The sequence below is a fragment of the Rattus norvegicus genome, chromosome 8, assembly GCF_021556685.1.
Source record: "Rattus norvegicus strain SHRSP/BbbUtx chromosome 8, alternate assembly SHRSP_T2T, whole genome shotgun sequence".
Taxonomy (NCBI): domain Eukaryota; kingdom Metazoa; phylum Chordata; class Mammalia; order Rodentia; family Muridae; genus Rattus; species Rattus norvegicus.
Genome location: NC_141541.1, coordinates 126,892,372 through 126,914,621, shown reverse-complemented (window position 1 = coordinate 126,914,621; position 22,250 = coordinate 126,892,372). Strand labels below are relative to the sequence as shown.

General features: G+C 48.9%; 1 protein-coding gene across 2 annotated transcripts; it reads right to left on the bottom strand.

Moving 5' to 3' along the window:
• Positions 1–1,565: 1,565 nt before the first annotated feature.
• On the bottom strand, positions 1,566–21,280 carry Exog (exo/endonuclease G). Of its 2 annotated transcripts, XM_087561562.1 has the most exons (7): positions 21,073–21,280; positions 20,886–20,920; positions 19,192–19,341; positions 18,465–18,604; positions 17,153–17,229; positions 14,828–14,942; positions 3,564–4,943 (listed from the first exon to the last, which is right to left on the bottom strand). In XM_087561562.1, exons 1-7 carry the CDS (start codon positions 21,270–21,272, stop codon positions 4,482–4,484), a joined length of 1,179 nt encoding a protein of 392 aa, XP_087417688.1. In that variant the 5' UTR covers positions 21,273–21,280; the 3' UTR covers positions 3,564–4,481.
• Between the last annotated feature and the right edge of the window lie 970 nt (positions 21,281–22,250).

Here is a 22,250-nt window from a genome sequence, read left to right as displayed (position 1 = left end):
ATACACACACACACACACATAAGTGAAACAACCACACACATAGAATAATTTGTTAAAATGTAAACCCTAGCCTCATAACAGATCTCCAGAATCAACCTCAAGGAGCGGGTAAGGGATTCATGTTTTCTAAGTCAAGCAGATTCTCTGCTCCAGAGCTGTGGTTCTCAATCTTCCCGATGCTGAGACAGTGGCTCCTCACGCTGTGGTGACCCCCAACCACCAAATTATTTGTTGCTACTTCAGAACTGCAATTCTGCTGCTATGGGTCATAATGTAGATCTCTGTGTTTCCTGATGATCTTAGGTGACCCCTGTGAAAGGGTCTTACACACACACACACACACACACACAAAACCACACACACACACCACACACACACACCACACACACACACACCACACACATACGCACACAAAACCACACACACACACACCACACACACACACACACACCACACACACACACCACACACATACACACCACACACATACACACACACACACACACACACACACCACACATACACACACACACCCTGAGGGCCACGACCCACAGGCTGGGAACCTACTGTCCTACATTACTAAAACACAGCTTAATTGAAGCCTTTGAGTTTAAAAAGCGTAAGAAGGTATTTTGGGTAACTTGTTTTAATAGGGAATATTAACATGGATTCTTGATCAATCTTCTTTTCCAAACAGGATCTCCGTACACAGTCTGGCTGATAAGGCTCATCTGCCTGCCTCCCCAGTTCTGGGGTTACAGACATGTACCAAGCCTGGCAGAAGGGTTGGTGATTTTTGTTTTAGATTGGCTAGTGTATTTCAGAGATATGGAAGAATGTCCTTATTCACAGAGTACGCTAAGTTCAAGTGTGAAGAGTGACCTGCCGTGCCTCAACCTACTTCTCAGGGGGACAAATTAATTTTAAATGGTTCCATATCGAGAAGAACTAATGAGACAAAACAGTGGGGGAAGGGACAATCACTACATGCGGCATTTCTGTAGGCTTGGCGTTCCTGAACATACGGTTGAAGGAAAGGAAGCTGCCAGCTTCCATGGAGTGAAAACCTGAAACCTGCTGGACAGATAACCTCTGCTCTCCTGCCAAGCCTCAGGCTACAGCCTGCCTGCAAGGCTGTGGCCGCCCAGCCAGGCTGTCTCTTGTGCAGATTAGACCATACTGACCCCTAGAGGTACTCTGCTCTCAGACCAGAGCAACCTGAACCCCACGCTGGCAATGCCCCTGATGGATTCCATTTACAGGAGGTCAAAGGGCAAAGCACCCGGCTTAGCCTTCTCTGGTAAGCTGACTGATTTCTAAATGGGAGGCAGAATACAGGAGAGCCGTGCCCGCTGTGAGGCCAGCCTCATCAACTCCACCAGGACAAACCAGAGTGAAACCCTGGGGGCTTAAAAATAGAGGCGTGTGGGAAAGAGGCTCACAGCAAAGGAACAGGGTGAAGTGTCGAGGGCCAAGCAAGAGCAAGGACTACCGTGGGCAGGGCATGGTTAGGGTGACCGTGCATTACTTCTGTCACTGTGACTGATCACCGGGCAGAAGCAACTGCAGGAAGGGTTTATTTGAGCTGATGGTGCTGGGACTCCAGTTCACCATGGCGTGGGAGGCACCACAACAGGAATGGCTGTCTCCCGAGGTTTGAGCAGTGAGGTGGAAGGTGTTTACACAGTGGCAGACAGGAGGCAAAGCACACAGGCCAGAACCAGGGGGGGGGGGGAGTTGACCTTCAAAGCCTGCTTCTCCTGACCTACTTCCACCAGTCAGGCCTCCCCTCCCAAGAACTCACAGCTTTCAAAGCTGCACAGGCTGGGAATGTGTTGGTGAGGCACACGTTACATCCTACCCATCCACCAGCTGTTAACAGGAAGTCTGCCATGAACGGAGGAAGCTCAACAATACCCTCAGAGATGGGGCAGGGCACACAGGTGACATGGCAACACAGAGGATCATGCCAGTGTTGGGCTGCAAACTGAGCGCAGCTCTGCAGGAAGCCATTCCCTCAAGAGCAGACTGCCTCTCCTGCTGGGCACTAATCAAAGGCCAAAGAAGACAGGTTTCTGCTGTTTAGAAGTTAAGTGCAGAAATGGTAGCGCATAGCTTGGGGTGGGAGTGGAGTGGGGTGCTACCCCTGAGCTCTCTAACTTTTAGTAAGGCCTTCCTTTGCTGTATTCAACTTTAGCCAACAGCCTTAGTCCAGAGATCAAAGAATTTGAAGATGTCACTAGAAAAAAGACTGGGGCTGGAGAGATGGCTCAGCGGTTAAGAGCACTGACTGCTCTTCCAGAGGTCCTGAGTTCAATTCCCAGCAACCACATGGTGGCTCACAACCACCTGTAATGAGACCTGATGCCCTCTTCTGGTGTGTCTGAAGACAGCTACAGTGTATTCACATATAATAAATAAATAAATAAATAAATAAATAAATAAATCTTTTTAAAAAAAAAGAAAGATTAAGGATTAAATCCCCTACCCACAGCCAGGGACTTCCCACAGCGGAGCCCACCCAGCATGGCCATTTCTCCAGACCAGGAACTGGAAGGGTAAATGACCCAGAAGGCAGTGATCCAGGCTCGGCCCAAGAACCTGAGGGGAACCCACTGAGGTAGCAAACGGGTAGTGACCCCATTCAGGTTTGGCAGGTTACGGCGTTTGTCTCTGACACATCTGGTACTGGCCCAGGGCTCTTAAAGGACAGCCACACCAAAGGGGCCACAGTGACCCGAGCTAGAGGAAATTCCAAGTGTTTGTGCTGGGCACTTTTAATGGAAATGTTCACAGACAATTCAAGCATCAGTGTTGTTACCAATGCACTACATTTCACACCTAAACACCGAGGGCGGGGCTTCAGAGCACTGGCTGCTCTCGCAGAGGACCCCGACTCGCTGTAGAGAACCCGGCATTCACATGGTGGCTCAGAACCATCTGGGAATCATTTCCAGGATATTCAATGAGCTCTTCTGTGGGCATCGGGTACTTGGTATGCATAGATGCAAACAGGCAAAACACTCATAAAGACACAGATTCAAATAAAAAATAAAATAAAAAATGGTCAGGCACACTGTCTTTTTGGTTTGTTCTGATCTCTGTCTCACAATGACCAGGTAGCATCTTTCATAGGAAATCAAATCCCAAGCTTCTAAAACTTACTGATGAAGTCAGACAAGATTCTTCCTGAGCGGGGAAAGCATGGGAAGTAAGTCCAAGGCCACTGGCAAGTCAGGTCAGCAGAGGGGAGCACGGCCACGAGAGAGGGGCTCGGCTGCATGGATACATGGTGGGAACCTGGGACACAGTCAGGAGGAGCCCCAGCTTCCTTCCCAGGGCTCCTGGAGAAGCGCTCAGGCCCCACCATCACCTCTTTTTTGAGGAGAGAAAGTAACAGGTTTTTTTGGTCACAGTGACATTTTGGCTTTCTATCCTCAGAAGGACTGGCACAAGTTAGTGGGGAACAGGAAGATAAAACAGAATGGCATTAATCAGCCACTGTGTCCTACACCCGATTGTTTCTTTTTATCCAAATGAAGGAGCAGAACAGGGCCAGCCACTGCCTTCTTGTCTTTATTGTAAAGCCATGGCATTTCCATCAGAGGCAAACACAACGCCACAAAGATCACTCTCGTACTGCTCAGAAGACAGAGGCAGAGTGGCAGATTCAGACAAGTCCTTCTGCCCGGAAGCTATTGGGCCGAGCATACTCAGGACAGCTCAAGATCTGTATACAGCATTGCAGAAGTCAGCACAGAGAGCAGCTGCTCTTTCCCCTGGGAATGAACTGCTTTGGAGCTAGGGCCCAGGCTAGACCTACCTGTGGTGTGCTGGCCCAGCAGATAGCAGGAAAGAACAGAGGTACCCGAAGACTCTCGGGACACACCTTTCTTGCGCTCCCTTAGAAAGGCCCCCATGAAGCAAGAAACGCACTTATCTGGCACCACGTGATCCCTGGAGGGAACCACAGGCTCTGGTTAAACCCACGAGGTATCTCCATCTTTCAAAGACCCGCTGTTTCTTCCCACAGAGATGACGTGCTCACTCTTCTGAGGAGACAGACCCTTCTCACCAGGAGGGTCTTGGCACCAGAAACAGCCTTCAAACCCCCATCTACTTTGTCTTAACTCTGAGGCACCCGGGAGACTGCTGTAGAACACCAATGGGGGACACAGTTCCCTGAGCCTCGTCTTCCCCACAGATAAGATGGGAACAGCAGGGTTTGCACAGGGGAGGAGCAGTCATCTGATGCTCGGTTGCAGGATCTCAAGGCCATGAGAGAAGAAGCATGCAAATGCAAATCGGAGAGAAGAGAGTTTTAAAACCACCTCAGCCAACTCCGGTCCTAGGGGAGGAAAACAACACTGAGTTTTGAGCCAGTGGGTTTTGGTCAGGATTCCATCATTTCTTGAAAATGCCTCTGCCCAGAGAGGGCTTGGCTGTTCATCTCAGATGCTGAGCGCATACCCAGACAGACGCTAGGACTGCTTTTCCAGCTGGGCGTCCTTCTGCTCCTTAGCCTTCAGTTCCTCCAGCTTTTTCCCATAGCGACTCAGGAAGTAATCGTCAGGTTCCACCCCGGAGCTCTTCAAAGCTTCCAGAACCTTCTCCAGTCTGGCCACAGACCGGGCTCCGTCGATCTTCCTTGTGCTCAGGTACAGAGTGAACTCCTGGAACCCCAGGAGTTTGCAGGTGTCCACAGAGCAAATGTTCCGGATGTCCCTGGTTCTATCCAGATGGGGGAAAAACACCAGGCCTGACATCTTCTCCAGGTCATGGAGGCTCACCTGGAACTCGCTTAACTGGGACTGGAACCCGATGGCTTTATTTGGTACCACAAAGGCCCCCAGTGCCAGTGGTTCGGTAGATTCTGGGCTTCTGCGAGCCAGGATTACCTTGTAAAGGTGTGAGGGGACTGCCACATTGTCCTCACCGATCACCTAAAAACAGAGTAGCCTGATTAGTGCACTGAGCTGAGACCACGGCCTCCCGGGCTTTGCTCCCACAGCTCTGCAGATGAATTTCAGGAAACACCCTGTGAGCGGCCTCAGTGTAGCCAGCGCATTCAACCAAGGGCCACAGAAAAGGAAAGGCATTCAAACCAGCTGAGTACTGACCAGTTCTAGCCAGTCTTTAATACACTGTGACCTCTGCAGGGCGGTGGCTCAGGAGGATGAAGCAGGTGGATCTCTGAGTTTAAGGTCAGCCTGGTTGACAGAGCGGCCAAGGCTACGCAAAGAGACCCGGTTTTGAAACCAAAACAACAAAAAAGCACAATGTTACCCCAAAGGGCAGGGGTCACAGTATGCTCACAGGAGCAGAGAACAAAGGGGTGCTACAAGCAAGCACTGAGCTTCTGGTGGAAAAAAGAGCTGTCATTTCCTCTTTGTTGGCTAACCCAAACTTGTAAACCGCTCTAAACACAGAAGTCCAAACTGCTGGCTACAGCACTCCCAGCTCACAGTAAAAACAGCCTAAACTCCCCAAGAAACAACAGACAGCCCTTGAAGCAGCGGCCAGACATGGTTGGGACAGAACTTTCTAGATTACCTCCTTGTGGCTCCCTTCCTACAGTTGACTACATGCAAACGCTTTTGCTTAGTTCCAAATGCCCCTGGATGACCAAACATTGAACTTCTAAACTATGCTGTCAAACCGGACACTTTAGAAAAGCAGCCACACGACGAGGAAGGCGGAGGGGGAGACATGAGCTGCTCTGGAGGTTGGCCTAGTAATGAAATAACAGTGAGGAAGCCTCTTCGGATGTCCCTCCAATAGGCTAAAAGCCTCCGTCTGTTGTCTAAGAAACAAAAGCTGAATGTCCATTTACTTAATGGCCCCCGATAAAATGACAAGCCTCAACTGAGCATGCTCATAGTGCTTCTCTGTGCAGGCCTTTGCGGCGGTTGGTAGGTCTTCTCTCCTGGTCAGACAGTTGCAGCTGCAGATTAGATTCCCTGTCAGAAGCCCAGAAGCCCAAATATGGCGGCAAGATGAAAGCCAAAAGAGAGGACTTTTTTCCTATTTTTACAAACTCCTATCCACATTGCACAGAACCCAGAAGCCCATGGTCTGTCACACCACCACAGCCAGCGATGGGACTTCAGGGAAGACCCCGCTTGCCCACCCGCCACAGGATCTGCAGCCAATCGTCTTCGAACATACTGAAAGTGGTTGGTGGGTCAGGGCTCAGACAGAGCAGGGTTCATGAACCCACACTGTTCACAGGTTCAAGATTCTGGGCCCCTGGAGTGCCTTGTGCAACTAGGATGTGAGCTCATCAAAGCAAAGGGTGAGGAGGGCAGCTGCTCTTCATTCCCTGGCCACAGATCCCCAGCGATGCAGATGACCGTCCGGCATAGTATAAAGGCGGTGTGGCACCCAGATGAAGGCAAGAGGGTCGGAAGTTCTAGGTCATCCTTGGCTACACACTTAAGAGCTCAGGGCCAGCCTGGACTATGAATCTCATTTCAAAGGAAAGAGGAGGGCAACAGAATTCTGCTCTCAAGCAGCATCACTAACAGCCAGGGAAGCCACGGCCTTCCCTACAGGCAAAGTGCTCTATGTAGCCATTTACTAAAACATGACAGTAACAACACGGGCTCAGGAGCCAGAACCAAGGGCACAGCTCCTGTGGAACCACCTTCACAGGGGGCAGGAAACGAGCTGTAAACACCCCACAGTGGCTGGGAACCCACTGGCAAGCCAACTCCTGGCGCCACCTGGTGGGCTTTCTGTGTCACTGCAACACAGCGTGAAAACCTTGGGGCTCCTTCTGTACCATTCCCTTGACTATTTCTATCGTGTGGGCTCCTTGTACACAAACAAACGGTTATTTTCAAAAAGAATTAACTGGTCATGTGCACTGGCTGCCAACCAGAGCTGCTAACTGAGTTCCTTCAATTCCAGTGAAAGGTATAGATGATTGATATCTTACGCTTCCTTGGTACTGTGCTGTTTCTATAGTTAAGGGGTTTTGAAATCATGACAGCTTGAGGACCTTCAGTGCTGCAGTCCCAAGGGTGTGAGGGATGCTGGGTACCAGTCTATCCTTCAGCTACCCTCAATCCTTGACAGTGACCCTACTCAGAACCACAGCATGTGGCCCTTCCAGCCAAGACCTCCCCACAGGTGAGTAGAAAACGAATCCCCTTCCACTTTCTGAGTTACCTTGTCTAAGTGCGTCTACGATGTTCCAGCACACCTACAGGGCGCCATGCCTGTTTGGAAATTCAAAAACCCAGTGTTTGTTCCTTAGCTTTGGGACTTAGGGCCAGGTGGTAGTGGCATATGCCTTTAACCGTAGAGCTTGAGAGGCAGAAGCAGGCGGATCTCTGAGTTTGAAGCCAGCCAGGTCTACAAAGTGAGTTCCAGGACAGCCAGGGCTACACAGAGAAACCCTGTCTCAAAACAAACAAATAACTTGAGACATGAATAATCTTAAAATAACTCAGGGTTCTCTTTCTTTAGGTAACTCAGCAATACACATTAGCGTTTGCTTTGAGGAAAATCACTACCAGAAAATGTCCCTGGACTGTGCGCACTGAAGCATGAGGCTCAACTGACCAGGCAGACATCTGCTCAGGTTATGACGGCAGACTGATATGGTAGGGGACAGAGAGAGAGAGAGAGAGAGAGAGAGAGAGAGAGAGAGAGAGAGAGAGAGAGAGAGCGCAAACATACCTTTAATCCTAAAAGGCCGGAGATAATTGTGAGTTTGAGTTTGGGGCCATCCAGGGCTATACAATGAGACCCTGAGTCCAAAGGGGAAGGGGGTAATGGTGGTGCACAGTTAAACAATCCCAAAACCCTGAGGTAGGGGTAGGAGGACCTGGAGTTCAAGGCCAGCCTGGGCTATATGGAACCCTGCTCAAAACTACAACAACTACAACAAAGATTTCAGAATCACCAAGACCTATTTTAAAAACCTATTTTTTGAAGTGGACGTCATTCAGAAGACAGGTTTTGCAGAGGTAGAGTGGGAAGACGTGGGCTCCAGCAAGATTAGGGCAGTTAAAGGTCAGCATGGAGAGATCAAGTTGAACACAATGACCGCAGACAAAGGATTTCTGTGCGGCTTAACAGGAGCCTTTAATATCAGTACATCAGCAACAAACTTTTTCACCGAAGATTTGGCATAAAAACGCTCTACAAAGGAGAACGCTGTTGCTATTAAAACACTCAGAAACCCTGAACCCTTGTCAAGGTTAACAAAAGTTGGAGATTGACCAACTGGAAGCGAGTGGAAAATACAACATATCTAACGGCTATAAGATGGACTCACGTGTAGGTTGGTCATTTCCTAAACACTGGCCGGAGCGACTCCTTCCTTCCCTCCAAGTGACAGAAGCAGCACCTCATCCCTGTCATAGCCACAAAACCACCCCAGCTCCAGAAGAAGTTGGAAGAAACAATAGACTTAGCCCGCTGTTTGCAATGTCATAGCTGTTGTATTGAGTGACATCCTTAAGATAAACATATCTAGTGACAGACACCATCCCCAGTAAAACCAGAAGGAAGAAAGTGAGACCAAAACTAAAACTGCCGGGACACTCTGAGGGACCACGCCCTTAGGATGCCAATTACATGAAGAGAAAAAGAAGAATGGTGGTTTGAAAACCGCAGGTTTTGTGCACTCCTACAAGGACAGGAGGCAGCACCAGGCTCCGTGCACACCTACAGGAGGGGGAAGTCAACAGGAGTGTTGGTCAGCCCTGTGCATCAGTCAGCCCTGTGCCACGACCAGCAAAGCCAGCAGGCACCTGCTGGGAAGGCTGCGCAAACCGCATAGAGCCTCAACCGGGAACTGCTCCTGGCAGGGGGTGGATGCCTAAATGAACGAGCATTCCCTGCACTTCAGAAAGAAGCTTCCTTTCCTACTGGGATGCCTCCGGACTCCTGGGACAGGTTTCCGATTTTCTCCCCCCTAGGAGTAGCTGGTAGAAATCTGGAGCTTTAGACACGGCTCACCTTACCACCAGCACTCTCATCGGATCGATACGGTGTTCAAACCCAAATCTTCAGGTATGTGTCACTTCTCTGGCTCTCTCTCAGAAGGGGAACGTCAGAAAAAGCACATGGACAGCCTCGGCTACACTACAGGCGACTCTGATTCGAGCTGTCGGATGACTCACTTCTGATAAAATCACGGCTACTCTCCCTCCCTGAGGGCTACATGCACTCAGTTCTCGGGTGCTGTGATCCATCTCCTCAGATCCTAGTGGACATTTCTGCCTGGCTGTAAGGAACCCTCCTGGCCCATTTTCTGCTATTTCTGCATGCTAGCAGATCCCCCTTGCAACTGGGCTCCACAGAGAACGTCTTTCATTACTGACGGACTCGTGCTCTGCACGGGACACTCAGTTATCCCTGTGGCACAGACCTTTGACAGCCTCAAAGGACGATGCTCTCACTGGGCATCAGGTGTGGGAGAGGACTGGATCTCACCTTGTTATGAGGAGCCGTACGACCTGGCTGACCCTGCAAGCCTCAGTTTTCCTGCGTGCAAGAGAACAGCTGCAACCTTTTGCCCTCTCTACACGCCGGTGCCTTTGCCTTACTTCTCCAGAGTGTACGCGCACACGCTCCACACCTGCACGGCACCCAGGGCGTGCCCCACGTTGGCTGTGTGTGCCCTCCTGAGGGACAGAGTGTGTGTGCACAGCTGAGAACAAGCAGCAGTCTTAAACATTGTGTGATTCAGAACCATCATGCTTAGCTGCCAGGCACCACCCCGGAGCGGGGGCTCACGGCTCACGCTGCTCCTTCAGAGGAACAGAAGCTCCCGAGAGCTGTGCAATGCGCCAGTGTTGCCCACAAATGCTTGACTGGAACGGATACCTAAAAGGTCCCGCATGCTAGAGAACCGCCGGGATTTTAGCTGGACATTCAGATTTCCGCATCCAGGCCTCATCTCTTCGGCGTCCTCTGACTAAATCTGCTCACTGCTTCAGCACAGGCTGCCCCTCCCCTACTTTTCCAGTCTCACCTTTCCTCAAACATGCTTTCCTTAGTGAGACTACAAGCTTGTACATGCATCTGTGTGTGCATACAAATACATTTTTGCCCAACTGAATTGATTTTTTTTTTCTTTTACTGAAAGCTATCTTTTCCTCACATAACATATCCTGATTCTGGTTTCCCCTCCCTCTACTCCTTCCCGTTCCTCCCCACCTCCCTCTCATCCGGGCCCAGCTCCTTTCCGTCTCATTGAAAACAAATGGGCTTCTAAGGGATAAGAAGAAAAAGTGAAATAAAACAAAACCAGCAAATCAGAATAGGACGAAACAACAACAGAAGGAAAAGAGCCCAAGAAGAGGCACACGAAACAGACGCAGAGACTCGCTCACACCTCCTGGAAGTGTCCTGTCTCCACAGAGTCTGTCCGTCCTCTTCCCACCCCACCAATGCACACTCTAGTCACACCGCACAGGGCCATGCTCTCTGAACATCAACCCCGGCTTCTCCCTCACTTCAATCAGGCCTCTGCAGCTGGGACTCCCCAGGTGACCAATCCTGTCTTCTTCTCATCCTCCTCCCCGCACCATTATTTCTGCTATGTGGCCGTTGTTTATGAGAAGCAGCCGGGGCGGCCAGGCACACCTAGAGCTTAATTTAAATGACCTCCAAGGATTGCCTGATTCCCAAGGGTTCCAGAACAACCTGGGCAGCACAGCCAAACCGTCTCTGCGGATAAGGAAATATCGTGTTGAATGAGAGGAAGAGCAGGGGAAGTGGGGAGGAAGAGGAAGCTAAAGGGCTCCACGAATGCTTTCCGAAGCCTACTGCCTTCTCTTCCTGAAAGGGTGTGAGGTTGAATGGCCTGAGCCATCTGAACCAGGGAGGACTGTTAGATCCACAGCAGTACTGCATACTGTACACATTTCAATTAACTGCTGCTTATTACTCAGTTTCCAGTTTTGATTTTTTTCTTCTTCTTTTTTTTTCCAGAGCTGGGGACCGAACCCAGGGCCTTATGCTTGCTAGGCAAGCGCTCTACCACGGAGCTAAATCCCCAACCCCCAGTTTTGATTTTTTAATAAAATTATCAATTTACTCTCTCATCCTAGTAGAGAAGTTACATGCGGTCTCCCGATCACTAACATCACCAACTACTGAGCAAATGACAGGTGCATTATGTCATCGGCTAAAACCCTCTCTGAGGTGTGTGTCATGGAAAGCCTCTGTTCACATCTCTGCTGTAGACAAAACAAAGTCTGTGACCAGCAGACTGGACCGGCAGAAACCAGAGCTGTGCAAAGGGGCAAATGATATAAAAATTAGGCAGTTCCTGGAGAAGAGATAACAGCCAACAAAGGACAAGTCAGAGTTTAGAAATACAGCATAGCACTCTCTAGCCTGAGACAGCAATAATCAGTAGAGAACCCAGCAGGGTGACACCTGAACACCCAGCACTGGCAAGTCAGAGCACAGGACTATGCTGTTTTAGGCCAGCCTGGGCTACATAGTGAGACCCCGGAGATGACCAATGGGAAAAGGTGCCATGTTAGCCTGATGACTCAAGCTCAAGCCTAAAACCCTGTGAAGATGGAAGGAGAACAGACTACACATACGCACACGCGTGTACACGCATGTGTGCACACACATACACTCACACACACTCACACACTCACATACATACACACAGACACACACACACTCACATAGACACAGACACACGTGCACTCACACACACTCACACACTCACACACTCACATACATACACACAGACACACACACACACTCACATAGACACAGACACACACAGGAAAGGAGGAGAGAGAAAGCAATCAGGACCGGACTTTGAGAACATCATTGCAGGTCCCTCCCACAGGACAGGCCCTTGAGGAAGCTGAAGGGAAGCTCCTCAGATGTAAACGTCAGTAGACCCTATCTATACATTTTTTTTTTTTTTGGTTCTTTTTTTCGGAGCTGGGGACCGAACCCAGGGCCTTGCGCTTCCTAGATAAGCGCCTACCACTGAACTAAATCCCCAGCCCCAACCCTATCTATACATTAAGAGACCTGGAATGCTAAGGACTCAGAAGCCCAGAAAATGAAGACCTAAGACAAGGAAGGCTTTAAGACAAAAACAACAGCCAAGACCCTCACTCAAAGCACACCTTCAGGAAGCTCAGACCGCACGCATCTGATGAACCGCATCTGATGAACGTGAGGAAGGCTGACAGGTCTCTAGAAACCCTTCAGGCTACTTAAACCTCTCGAGCATCATCCACTGATAAGCCAACGGCCAGCATCGCATGCTCCAGTGTAATGAACACTGAAACCAGTTCTGAACTTCAGACAGACTTTACCCAAGCCCAGTGGTTCACTGGCCTCTGAGTTCATGGCATGACCCCCTCTTTGATAAAGCACGCAGTGTGTTTTATAATGTCCTCCCCTGGGCTCCGTCTGCTATTTCCACACAGTGTAACTGAACGTTACTCATTTTTTGCAGAAGTGGCATTTTCTCCTCACGCAGCACAGTAGAGGCACCAATTATCAGGAAGTCCCATTACTAGAGATAAGGACTTTGGTAATTTGGTTAAAGTTACCAATTCTCACCGTTTCGATCATTCAAGGACTTATGGGAATGATGAGCACACGCCCTGCTCCTCACAGAACTTCTGCTACACTCAGGCATCCGCTGACAATATCTGGTTGAATAGCTGTTACTGTGACGGCCACAAAATGATTCCCTGAGTTTCCCACTCGAGACAACTCTGCAGCTGACGTCATTGGGAGCGCCCTGGCCCCGTGAGCTCACTCACCATCGGTACTGACTTAACTCAGTTGGTCTACACTCCATCTGGTTTTCATATTTACTCACAGAGAGGATAAGGCTGGCAGCTTAACCCAACCTCCTCCCAGCTCACTCCTGTGTCCTTCTGACAGGTCTGTTTGTTCGAGCGCTTCCTCACCTCATGCACGCTGGCAGGAACCAGAGAGACACTTCTCTAAACTCTTGTATGTGTGTGTGTGTGTGTGTGTAGTGGGAGGGGATATGACGGGAGACATTTAGCAAGTGTATGTATGTATGTGTGTGTGTGTGTGTGTGTGTCTATGTGTGTGTGTGTACGTGTGTAGTGGGGTGGGGATGAGACATGGTAGGAGGGGACACTTAGCAAGAAGTGACTTAGAAGACAAGAGCTGCCAGTGGCTTAAAGTCTGTGTCACTGCTTCAGAGCCCTTTCAGCACAGGAGCAGGACGCATAGTTTGTAAATTGTAGTTTACGATATAGTAAGAAAAGCAATAAATAAGACAGATGTCTTCTGCTATCAAACTGGAAGTCACAGGTAAATAATTAAAAAAATAAATAAATAAAGCACACCAAAATAAGTAAACAAAGTGTGCACGTTGTCTTCGGGTATTGTTTTGTTTGTTATGCTTTCTTGATTTTGAGGGGTTTGTTGTATTAGGTATTTGGTTTTGTAAACTTGGGTGTGTAGATATAGGGAGATGACCTGGAAGGACTTGGTGGAGGGAAAGAATTGTGATAAAAATATATGGGGTTTGGGATTTAGCTCAGTGGTAGAGCGCTTGCCTAGCAAGTGCAAGGCCCTGGGTTCGGTCTCCAGCTCCGAAAAAAAAAAGAAAAAAGAAGAAAAAAAAAAGAAAAAATATATATTTAACTTTAAAAATCATTTTATATAATAAAAAACATGTAGCAAGACACTCTTTTTTTTTTTTTTTTTTTTTTTTTTTGGTTCTTTTTTTTCGGAGCTGGGGACCGAACCCAGGGCCTTGCGCTTCCTAGGCAAGCGCTCTACCACTGAGCTAAATCCCCAACCCCAGCAAGACACTCTTAATTGAGTTAATTTTCCTTTTATGCTGTGCAAAATTTTATTATACACAAGTTATTTATGAAACGCCCCCAGTCTCACACACACACGAAACATGAGCGAATCGCTCTGTGTTTATGGGTCACCAGTCTCTTCTGGTGATGGGAGCAAGAGGGTTTAGGCAAAGTCAAAAATAATTATATTCCCAAATTAAAATAACAGACAGCTTTAAGCACTTTGGTTCTAAGATCGTAAAAACAAAACAAAACAAAACAAAAAAAAAAAACCCAAAACCTTAAAATTAAATGAATAAGTTGGTCAGAAGGGGAAGCTCAAAAGGAGTCAGTCTTAAAGTACGAATTCTTTTGCTTCCATCAGCACCTCTAAGGACTGGACTTCACAACGATGGAATCCAAGTGGAAGCAGTGGGCGTGGACACAGCACGGCGCATCCAGACAGCCAGCGTGGGCAGGTGCAGAGCAGCCCTGGTTCTGCTCAGGCTTTCTAGCTGCTCCCTAGGCTTCTGATCACCTGGCGGCTTAACCCAACCGCATTTACTAAACACCTGCTCTATCCCCAAATCTCAGTGTCCCTCCCCTGTACCGCCACACAACGCCGCCCTCCTGATACAACTCTCAGGGTGCCTCTCCACAGAGGTGCGGTCACACTATTGGTAGAGCCCTCAGCCCTGCTGAGGCGCTCCTTGGTAGAAAGTCCTCGAACCCTCAACACCGGAGCCTTCCGCAGCAGTAGTTACCTTCTTTCTTTCTGTCACTAAAAGCTCTCCGACACTTGGTGTGTTTCCTGCGGTCTGTAAGTGTTCCAGTGTCTTGAACATACACAGCTGGGGGGGTCAATGCCTCCCTTTAGCTGTGAGCATCTTGAAGTCAGCAGCTGTTTTCTCACCCCTCATTATATCTTCTCCTCCTATAATCCTAACACCACCCAGTAAATAATGGTAAATGCGTGACATTAAGGAGCAGGACATCGAACGCGATTATGAGTTCATAGAGCGACATAAGCGACATATACACGTCCCTACCTGGTAACTAACTGTCTTCGTTCCATCGTTTCTAGTATGAGGTAAGGTTAAAGGTCCCGATACTATCCAAACATCTTCAAATCTCTCCGTCAGCTCACGGCAGTACATTTCTATCCTGGAAAACAAACCAAAAATACGTTTCACGCTCACGGGCACACATGTAAGAAAGCAGCAAGCCGCCCAGTCCCTAGGAAAGGCTCTTAAATGAGACGTCTCCTTTAAGAAGTTAACTTTGGGAGAGCCATAGTGGCACACACCTTAGCCCCAGCACCGGGAAGGCAGAGGCGGGAGGATCTATAACGGTTAGAGACCAGTCTTGTCTACATAGCAAGTTCCAGGGCAGCCAAGGCTACATAGTGAGACCCTGTCTCAAAACACAGTATCTTTTTTTTTTTTTAATTAAGAACAGTATCAAGACTGTAGCTGTGCACCCTGACCTACACAAGCTGAAAGTAAGGCTTACACCAAGACGTGTCTCAGACCACACATCTCCTGCACTTACCGGTAAACGTCAAAAGCTAAACTGTAGTTCCCCAAGTCATGGCTATTTATAGAACGTGTTCCATGAAAGACTACTGGATCAAATGACCATTCTATTGTCTCTCAGCACCAGGATGGGCCCGTCCTAGAAGGCTAAGGGCACTAGGACCACGGACTCCCTCGAGTAGCCGAACACAGTGGACTCTTAGGTTCTGGCTGTCCTGGGCGGCAAGTGTCTCCTGAGTGAATCTATAGAGCTGGAGGCTCATGGTAGGACTGTCCCTGCGGTGGCGACACACACTAAACTGCACTGTGTGCGACCTACAGGGGATGGAGACAGCTGCCCCCATTCCTCTCAGAGTTTGGCTTCCTGGTCACAAGGTGAAGTGGTCTTCTCTAGGTTTCCCTCGGGAGAAGGAAAGGTGAGAGGCTCCCATAGGTGTGCAGTGTGCAGACATAGCATCGACAAGGAAGGGGAAAACCGCCCGCCCGGAGCTTTAACAAGCTGAAAGGGAGAGCTTTACTCAGGGTGGAGTGAGGAGACCTGTGAGTTAAACTGGATCCCTTAACCAAATCCCAGCAGCGATGACACTCGGGGGACTTGAACACCATACTACTGGCACTAAGGAATTACTGTTGATTTTTTTTTTAGGTGCGACAAGTTAAATATGGTGGGTTACATTTAAAACAGGTCTTTCCTCCTAAAAATAATACATTTATAATCATATCTTATGATCATCTGAGCAGGTGGTAGGGATTAGGGTGCGCAGATGAAACAGATGTGCCGGACTTAGGGAGTCTTTACAGATTCACTTCATGGTCCTTTATGTGTCTGTATGTGCACAGGGGACAGAAGAGGGTGTTGGACCCCTGGAGCTAGAATTACAGGCAGCCATGGACTACCTGGCACAGGTACTGGGAAGCAAATTCCTGTCCCCTGTGAGCTCCTAGTCATGAGCTCCTAGCCACCGCGCTGCCCCTCCAGCCCTGGCATCTTTTAAGTATAGGACATTTTATTTTCAGTTTTTTGTTTTGTTTTTTAAGATTCATTCGTCTTTTTATTTTACCTGCATCTAAGTGTGTGCTATCTGAGACCTGAAAAGGACACGGGATCTCCTGGAGCTAGCGTCACAGCTGTGAGCCACCACGTGGTGCTAGAAACTGAACCCAGCTTCTCTGGCAGAGCATCTCCTTATCTCCCGCTAGGCTGTTCTGTTTTGGTTTGGTTTTGGTGGTGAAGATGGACGCCAGGACCCCTGTGTATCTGAAGCAAGTAGTCTAGCAGCGAACTACGCTCTTGGCCATACCCTGAACTGTAAAATATTGCACAGGAGAAGCGTACCCGCCTGAGGCGACCTCCGTCGACGCTAAGCCTCAGCCTGGCAAAGTGAGCAACCTGAGAGGCAGCAGAAGTCTCAGCAGCTCCATAGTACCCACCACTAGAACGTCCAACTGCACCACACCAGAACTTTTCTCTTGCAAAGCTTTTCTCGGAAGCAGACCAGGCAGGGGGTGGCGCCCATGTGTCATCTCAGAAGTCAGGAGGTAAGAAAAGACAATCGCAAGATGAAGCCAGCCTGGGCAGCTGACAATGTGTCTCCCCTAGAAAGCTTAGGAAGAAAGTGCCTTTCCTGGACACACCGCTCTATTACTAGCAGGAGTATTATCTCGAGGAGTTTCTCTCAAAACCTGACCTTTGAACAGAGGCAGATGGACCAGAGAGGCAGGCTGTCTCTTAAACACAGCAAAGGGAGCAGCCGTTCAGGCAGGATGGCGCCTGAGGAGCGGACACACAGACAACACGCTGTCGGTCCAGTACACCGCCAGCCATCCATGCATACCTACCTATTCCAGTAGCCGGAATTATTCTCAAAATTCTGAGGCACGATGTTAGAAAGGTAAAAGGTTTCTGCCATGGCTTCCTGGGAAGGAAGAAAGGAAGCAGTGTTATTCTAGAATGCCTTCGCTCTAGATTAGCTCAGACAGCTAGTCACTATGTCTGTTCATTGGTGCTGGGATCTAAACCACAGCCCCAACCAGGCCTCAGCCCCCACCCACTGATGTTTGTTTAGATCAACAAAGACACAAATGGTCCAAGACAGAAAACTGTGGTGATGCAAAGAAACACCTCCAGGCCGGAGAGATGGCTTGGCACTGGCCTATCGGGTAAAGACGCTTACCCTGCAACCTTGTTACCCCTAATCTGGTGCCCAGAACCCACATACAGTTGACAGAAAGAACAAACACTACAAAGATATCCTCTGGCTTCCACATAATACGATCCATCCATACACACGCAATATACACAAAATAAATTTAAAAACTTTAATATGTGTGTGTGTGTGTGTGTGTGTGTGTGTGTGTGTGTGTACATGCATGCTAGGCACAATGTCTGTCATCCCAGCACTTCAGAGGTAAAGGTGTGGGGATCAGAAACTCAGGGTCATCCTAAGCTACGTAATTGGTTCTAGGCCAGCCTGGGCTATACACATATGTCTTAAGTAGTGGTAATAATAAAAAATAAAAACTATAAAGCAAGTAGTTCAGTGTGTCTGGCTTTTATCATTTATAGCATCCGTCCAAACACATGTTCATGAGCTCCAAGGTCTCCGGGGAAAATGAGAATAAGTTCGGGCTTTGCACATCTGGAGGAAAGGTCACCTTCTGGGGATGTTATTTAAGAGGTGTGAAAACCAAATTCTAATTCAAAGGTAGGAGAGGAAACCTCCCTTTCCTCCCGGTTTCTGCCTACTGTAATGCGTTCTCTCTGCACATCTAATCTATGTGCGCAGAGCTCCGCCCGCTGACTAACCAATTCTGCCACCCCCGGCAGCCTGGCAGCCACTGGGTCAGACTTGCTGTGTTTCAACTTTTCTTCATCTCTGAAACTTCTCAAAATAAAAAAATGAGCTAGGGGCTGGGTGTAGCTCGGTGGTGAAATGTTTGTTTGGCGTACACAAGTTAAAGTTAAAAGTGAAGTCCAAGACCTGACACCCTCGCACGGACAGACGTGCGAGGAGGAAAATACGAATGTGCATAAATTACAATTTTAAAAAGGCACCAAAATAACGAAAACAGACGAGGACATTCACAGGCTTTACAATTTGGTTCCTAGATCATCAGCCACACAACCTCATCCTCTCCAAAGTCTGCCTACACTGGAAAACTTGTTATTTCCTGCTGGGGCCATGTGGCCTCGTGACCAGCCACTTCCAATATAGTCTTCATTGAGGGCGCTGAAGGCTGAAGGGACAGTAGGATCCGGCTTGAATTTACAATGCTTTCTGTCCGCGTCACCTGAAGAAGAGCACACAGAATGGTTATCGGTGGGTCCTCTAAGGCGGGCAGATTGGCTAGTGTGGGAAGGTACAGTTTCAAGCAGCTGGCGTCAGGGACCATATATATGCCTCAAGGTCCCTGAACAGCTTGGATAGTTCATCTGAGCTTGGCAAGGCTGGCCTAGGGCAGGATGCTCCTCCTATAGTGAAGCTCCCTCTCGTTCTCAGACTCTGGCCTTTCCAGTTAAAGGAAAACTGCCCTGGGCAGTGTACGAGAGAAAATGGTGAGTGGTAGGGAACAGAGAAAACTTCACCACCAAATCAACTTCTTCCACATAGCTTATAGGATCATGTAGTTTATAGGATCCTGGGAGCACACGCAAGCTCAAACCAACAAAGGGGCAGGGAGGTCACAAAGTCCCTCTTCCCACCAAGGTGCCACTGGCAACTGATGGCCCTTAGGAGGAGAGTCAGTTTTTCAAGCAGGCTGGGCACATTTTCAATGTGCGCTGTGAGATACAATGATTGAAAATACCATCGACGGTCTTCTTGTTTCAAACATGAAACCCTTTAATCGGCACCTGTTACTTTCCCTCAACCACCTACCGATGATCTTGTCCTTGGATATATGTTCAAGAACCCATCTGGGCACCCGCTTTGCCTGATCATACGACAAGGCATGGTTAGTGTAACGCCTGGTCTCTGTTCCAGTTAAAGGAAATCCAAACTGTTCCAAGACAACTTTTTCTGCAGATTCTAAAAAAGAAAGACAAAAAAAAGAGGGGGGGGGGAGTTATGAACAGAAAAAAAGTAATTAGTGACTCTTATTAAGAGCAAAAGTTTCTAAAGACAACAGTGATGTCTAAAATCAACCGGTTCAAAAGCCTCACCACGGAGTCCGATTCTGAGTCCTTGGGAGGGGGACACGGGTCTAATCAAACAGGCCTCGTCTTTGCCATTATTTATTAGGTCAAAGGAAACAGTTTAGCAAAGTCCTCCTCTGCCTATCATCTGCTGGGTATTCACAATAAGCTTCAGCGATAGGGGTACGTGATTGGCGTTGTTGCTGGGGAACAAGCGCAGGGTCACTCATAACTAAATACGAAGTCACTCCGTGGCCTAGGCAGGCCTTGAAATTTTGCTCCTCCTGCCCCTGCCTACCACACGCTGAGTTTACAGGCGTGTGTGTCACTACACTCAGTCGTGGTAATGACTGAATAACTAAATAAAGGCCTGGCTGGAGGTGTGCAGGGTGGAGGCAGAGCAGAGCTCAGTGACAGAAGTGCATGCAATAGAAGGCCTAGCTTCATTCCCGGTACCAAAAAAGAACTAAGAGCCCGATCTTACTGGCGTTTCACATCAGTTTCCCAAATCTGTCCGTACCACAAACTGCGCGCACATGCGCACGTGTGTATGGATGAATGGATGGACAGACAGACAGATGAATGGACAGATGGATGGACAGATAACAGAACTCGAAGGAAACCATAGTGCCCCTACTAATTATTAGTCACTGACAAAGTTGGACGGGAAAGCCTTGCTACTTATAGAGACAAAAATGGCCATAATTTTAGTTTTTCATCATCATGATCTATCAGCTGCCGGGTTAAGTATCCGTTTAGTTTTTAAAAGACCCTAACTCCATGAGTGAGTACACACACCTGTTACTCCAACAAATCTCATGCCTGGTTGGGTCACAGTGAGTACTAGCTCAAACCAAAACAAACAAACAAACAAAAATGCCCACTTAAACTGTCCCTCTCGGATACTTCCCGTGTTTTAGCTCAAGGAAAGACTGAGGCTGGGAAACTAACACTTCCTCCTAGTGGACTCGACTGGGAGCTGCTTCCAAGGGACTCCTCCCCATGCCCTGTTAATTTAAGGATGTTCACAAGAAGACTGGGTAGCAGGTATTTACGGAAACGCCTTCAAACATACTTGCTGTGATGGTTAACGCTGTCAATTTGACTGAATCTACAAACACCTAAGAAACGGGCCTCCGGGGAAAAGGATGATCTTGGTTGTATTAATTGATATAGGAACCCCCAGTTTAATTATGGCTGGGGCCACTCCCTAACTGGGATCCGCACTATATAAACTGGGAGAAAAGCAAGCCGAACAGCAGCACGCATCTGTCCCCGTTTCCGGACAGTGGAAGCGATGTGGCCAGACGCTTCGAGACCCTTTCCGGCCAGGATGAGGTGCACCTCGAACTGGGAGCTAAAACAGACCCTTCCCTTAAGTTGCTTCTGTCGGGTATACATAGTCACAGCAACAGGAAAAGAAACTAAGACACTTACTGAAGGCCAATTCTGTACCAGGCACTGTGCTGCACCTAAGGTGGAGAACAAACATAGTCTCAGCTCGGGGTGGAGCTAAGGATGGAGGGGCAATGACGTGTGAGCCCGCAGCCAGGTGAAGAATTTGGGGGAGCAGGGGGAGCAGAGGGAGCCGAGCACCAGGGACAGAGCCGGCCCGCAGACTCACCGTGCGGCTGCCTCGCCGGCCTCGCGGACCCCGCGTCCCGACGCTGGAGGAACTGCAGCGCCGTCAGCCCTGCTCCTGCGGCGCCCACTACAGCCCCGGCCAAGAAGCCATTCAGAAACCTCCGCGAGTCCCTGAGACGCGAAGCGAAGCCCTTTGCAGCCATGATTCTGGGCCGCCAGCACTTTGTCTCTGCCGCGCATGCGCACGCGGGGACTTCGCGGCCAGAAAGGTCCAATCGCCCGCTCGGGAACCAGGCGCGCACGCGCCAACCCGAGCCGCCTCCCAGAGGCTTCCTCTGCTGAGGGCCTCGTGCGCCCCCTAGTGTCCAGCGGGGCTAGCGCGCCTGCCTCCATCCCTGGTCCAGGCCAGTTGAAAGTGTCCTGGCTTGTCAATTTAATGGTGCGAGTGTACTGTCCTCTGAAGAAATTGCCTTAAGTCTCATTTGATAGTGAGTAAACGCGTGCTCATGATCCACCAAGGATCTCCTAGACTGGGATCCAACTCGGTGTGATTCCAAAACCTGTACCCCATTGTACTGCTTGTGACACCTGGCTTCAAAGTGAAAACACACACACACACACACACACACACACCGTTAACTCCTAAAGTGTTTGTACCTTCCATCGAGTTTCTTGGAAAAACAGTACTTCGTGGTAGCCAGAGACTCTGGACCAGAGCTCAGAAATTTAAATCCCTACCAAACTACTCAGGTGTGTTAGTCCATGTTTCTTCTTTTAATTCGTGCCTTGGCCTGCAAGGTGGCTCATCCAGTAAGGGTGCTTGCCACCAAAACTGACACCTGAACTCAATCCCTGGAACCTATTTGGTAGAAGAAGAGAACTGACTCCTGAAAGCTGTCCTCTAACCGCCACAGGCATGTGCTTGCCCTCCTCCATGCACAGGTATGTATAGACAGACATAAATGAGTAGATGTAATTAACTGTAATTGTGTTTGGCGGAGCCTGCCTGTAAGCCCAGCACTAGGGAAGCCGAGGAAGGAGTTCCAGATCAGCTTAGACTCCATAGTGAGTTCCAAATGAGTCTCAGGTACATGTCAAGACCCTACGCAAAAAAGAAGTTAACAATACGGATTCATCTCAGGACTAAGACTGTATACACCGGATGCATGCCGTCAAACCCACTACAAATGTTAGCCACTTCATGGTACCTCTCTACTT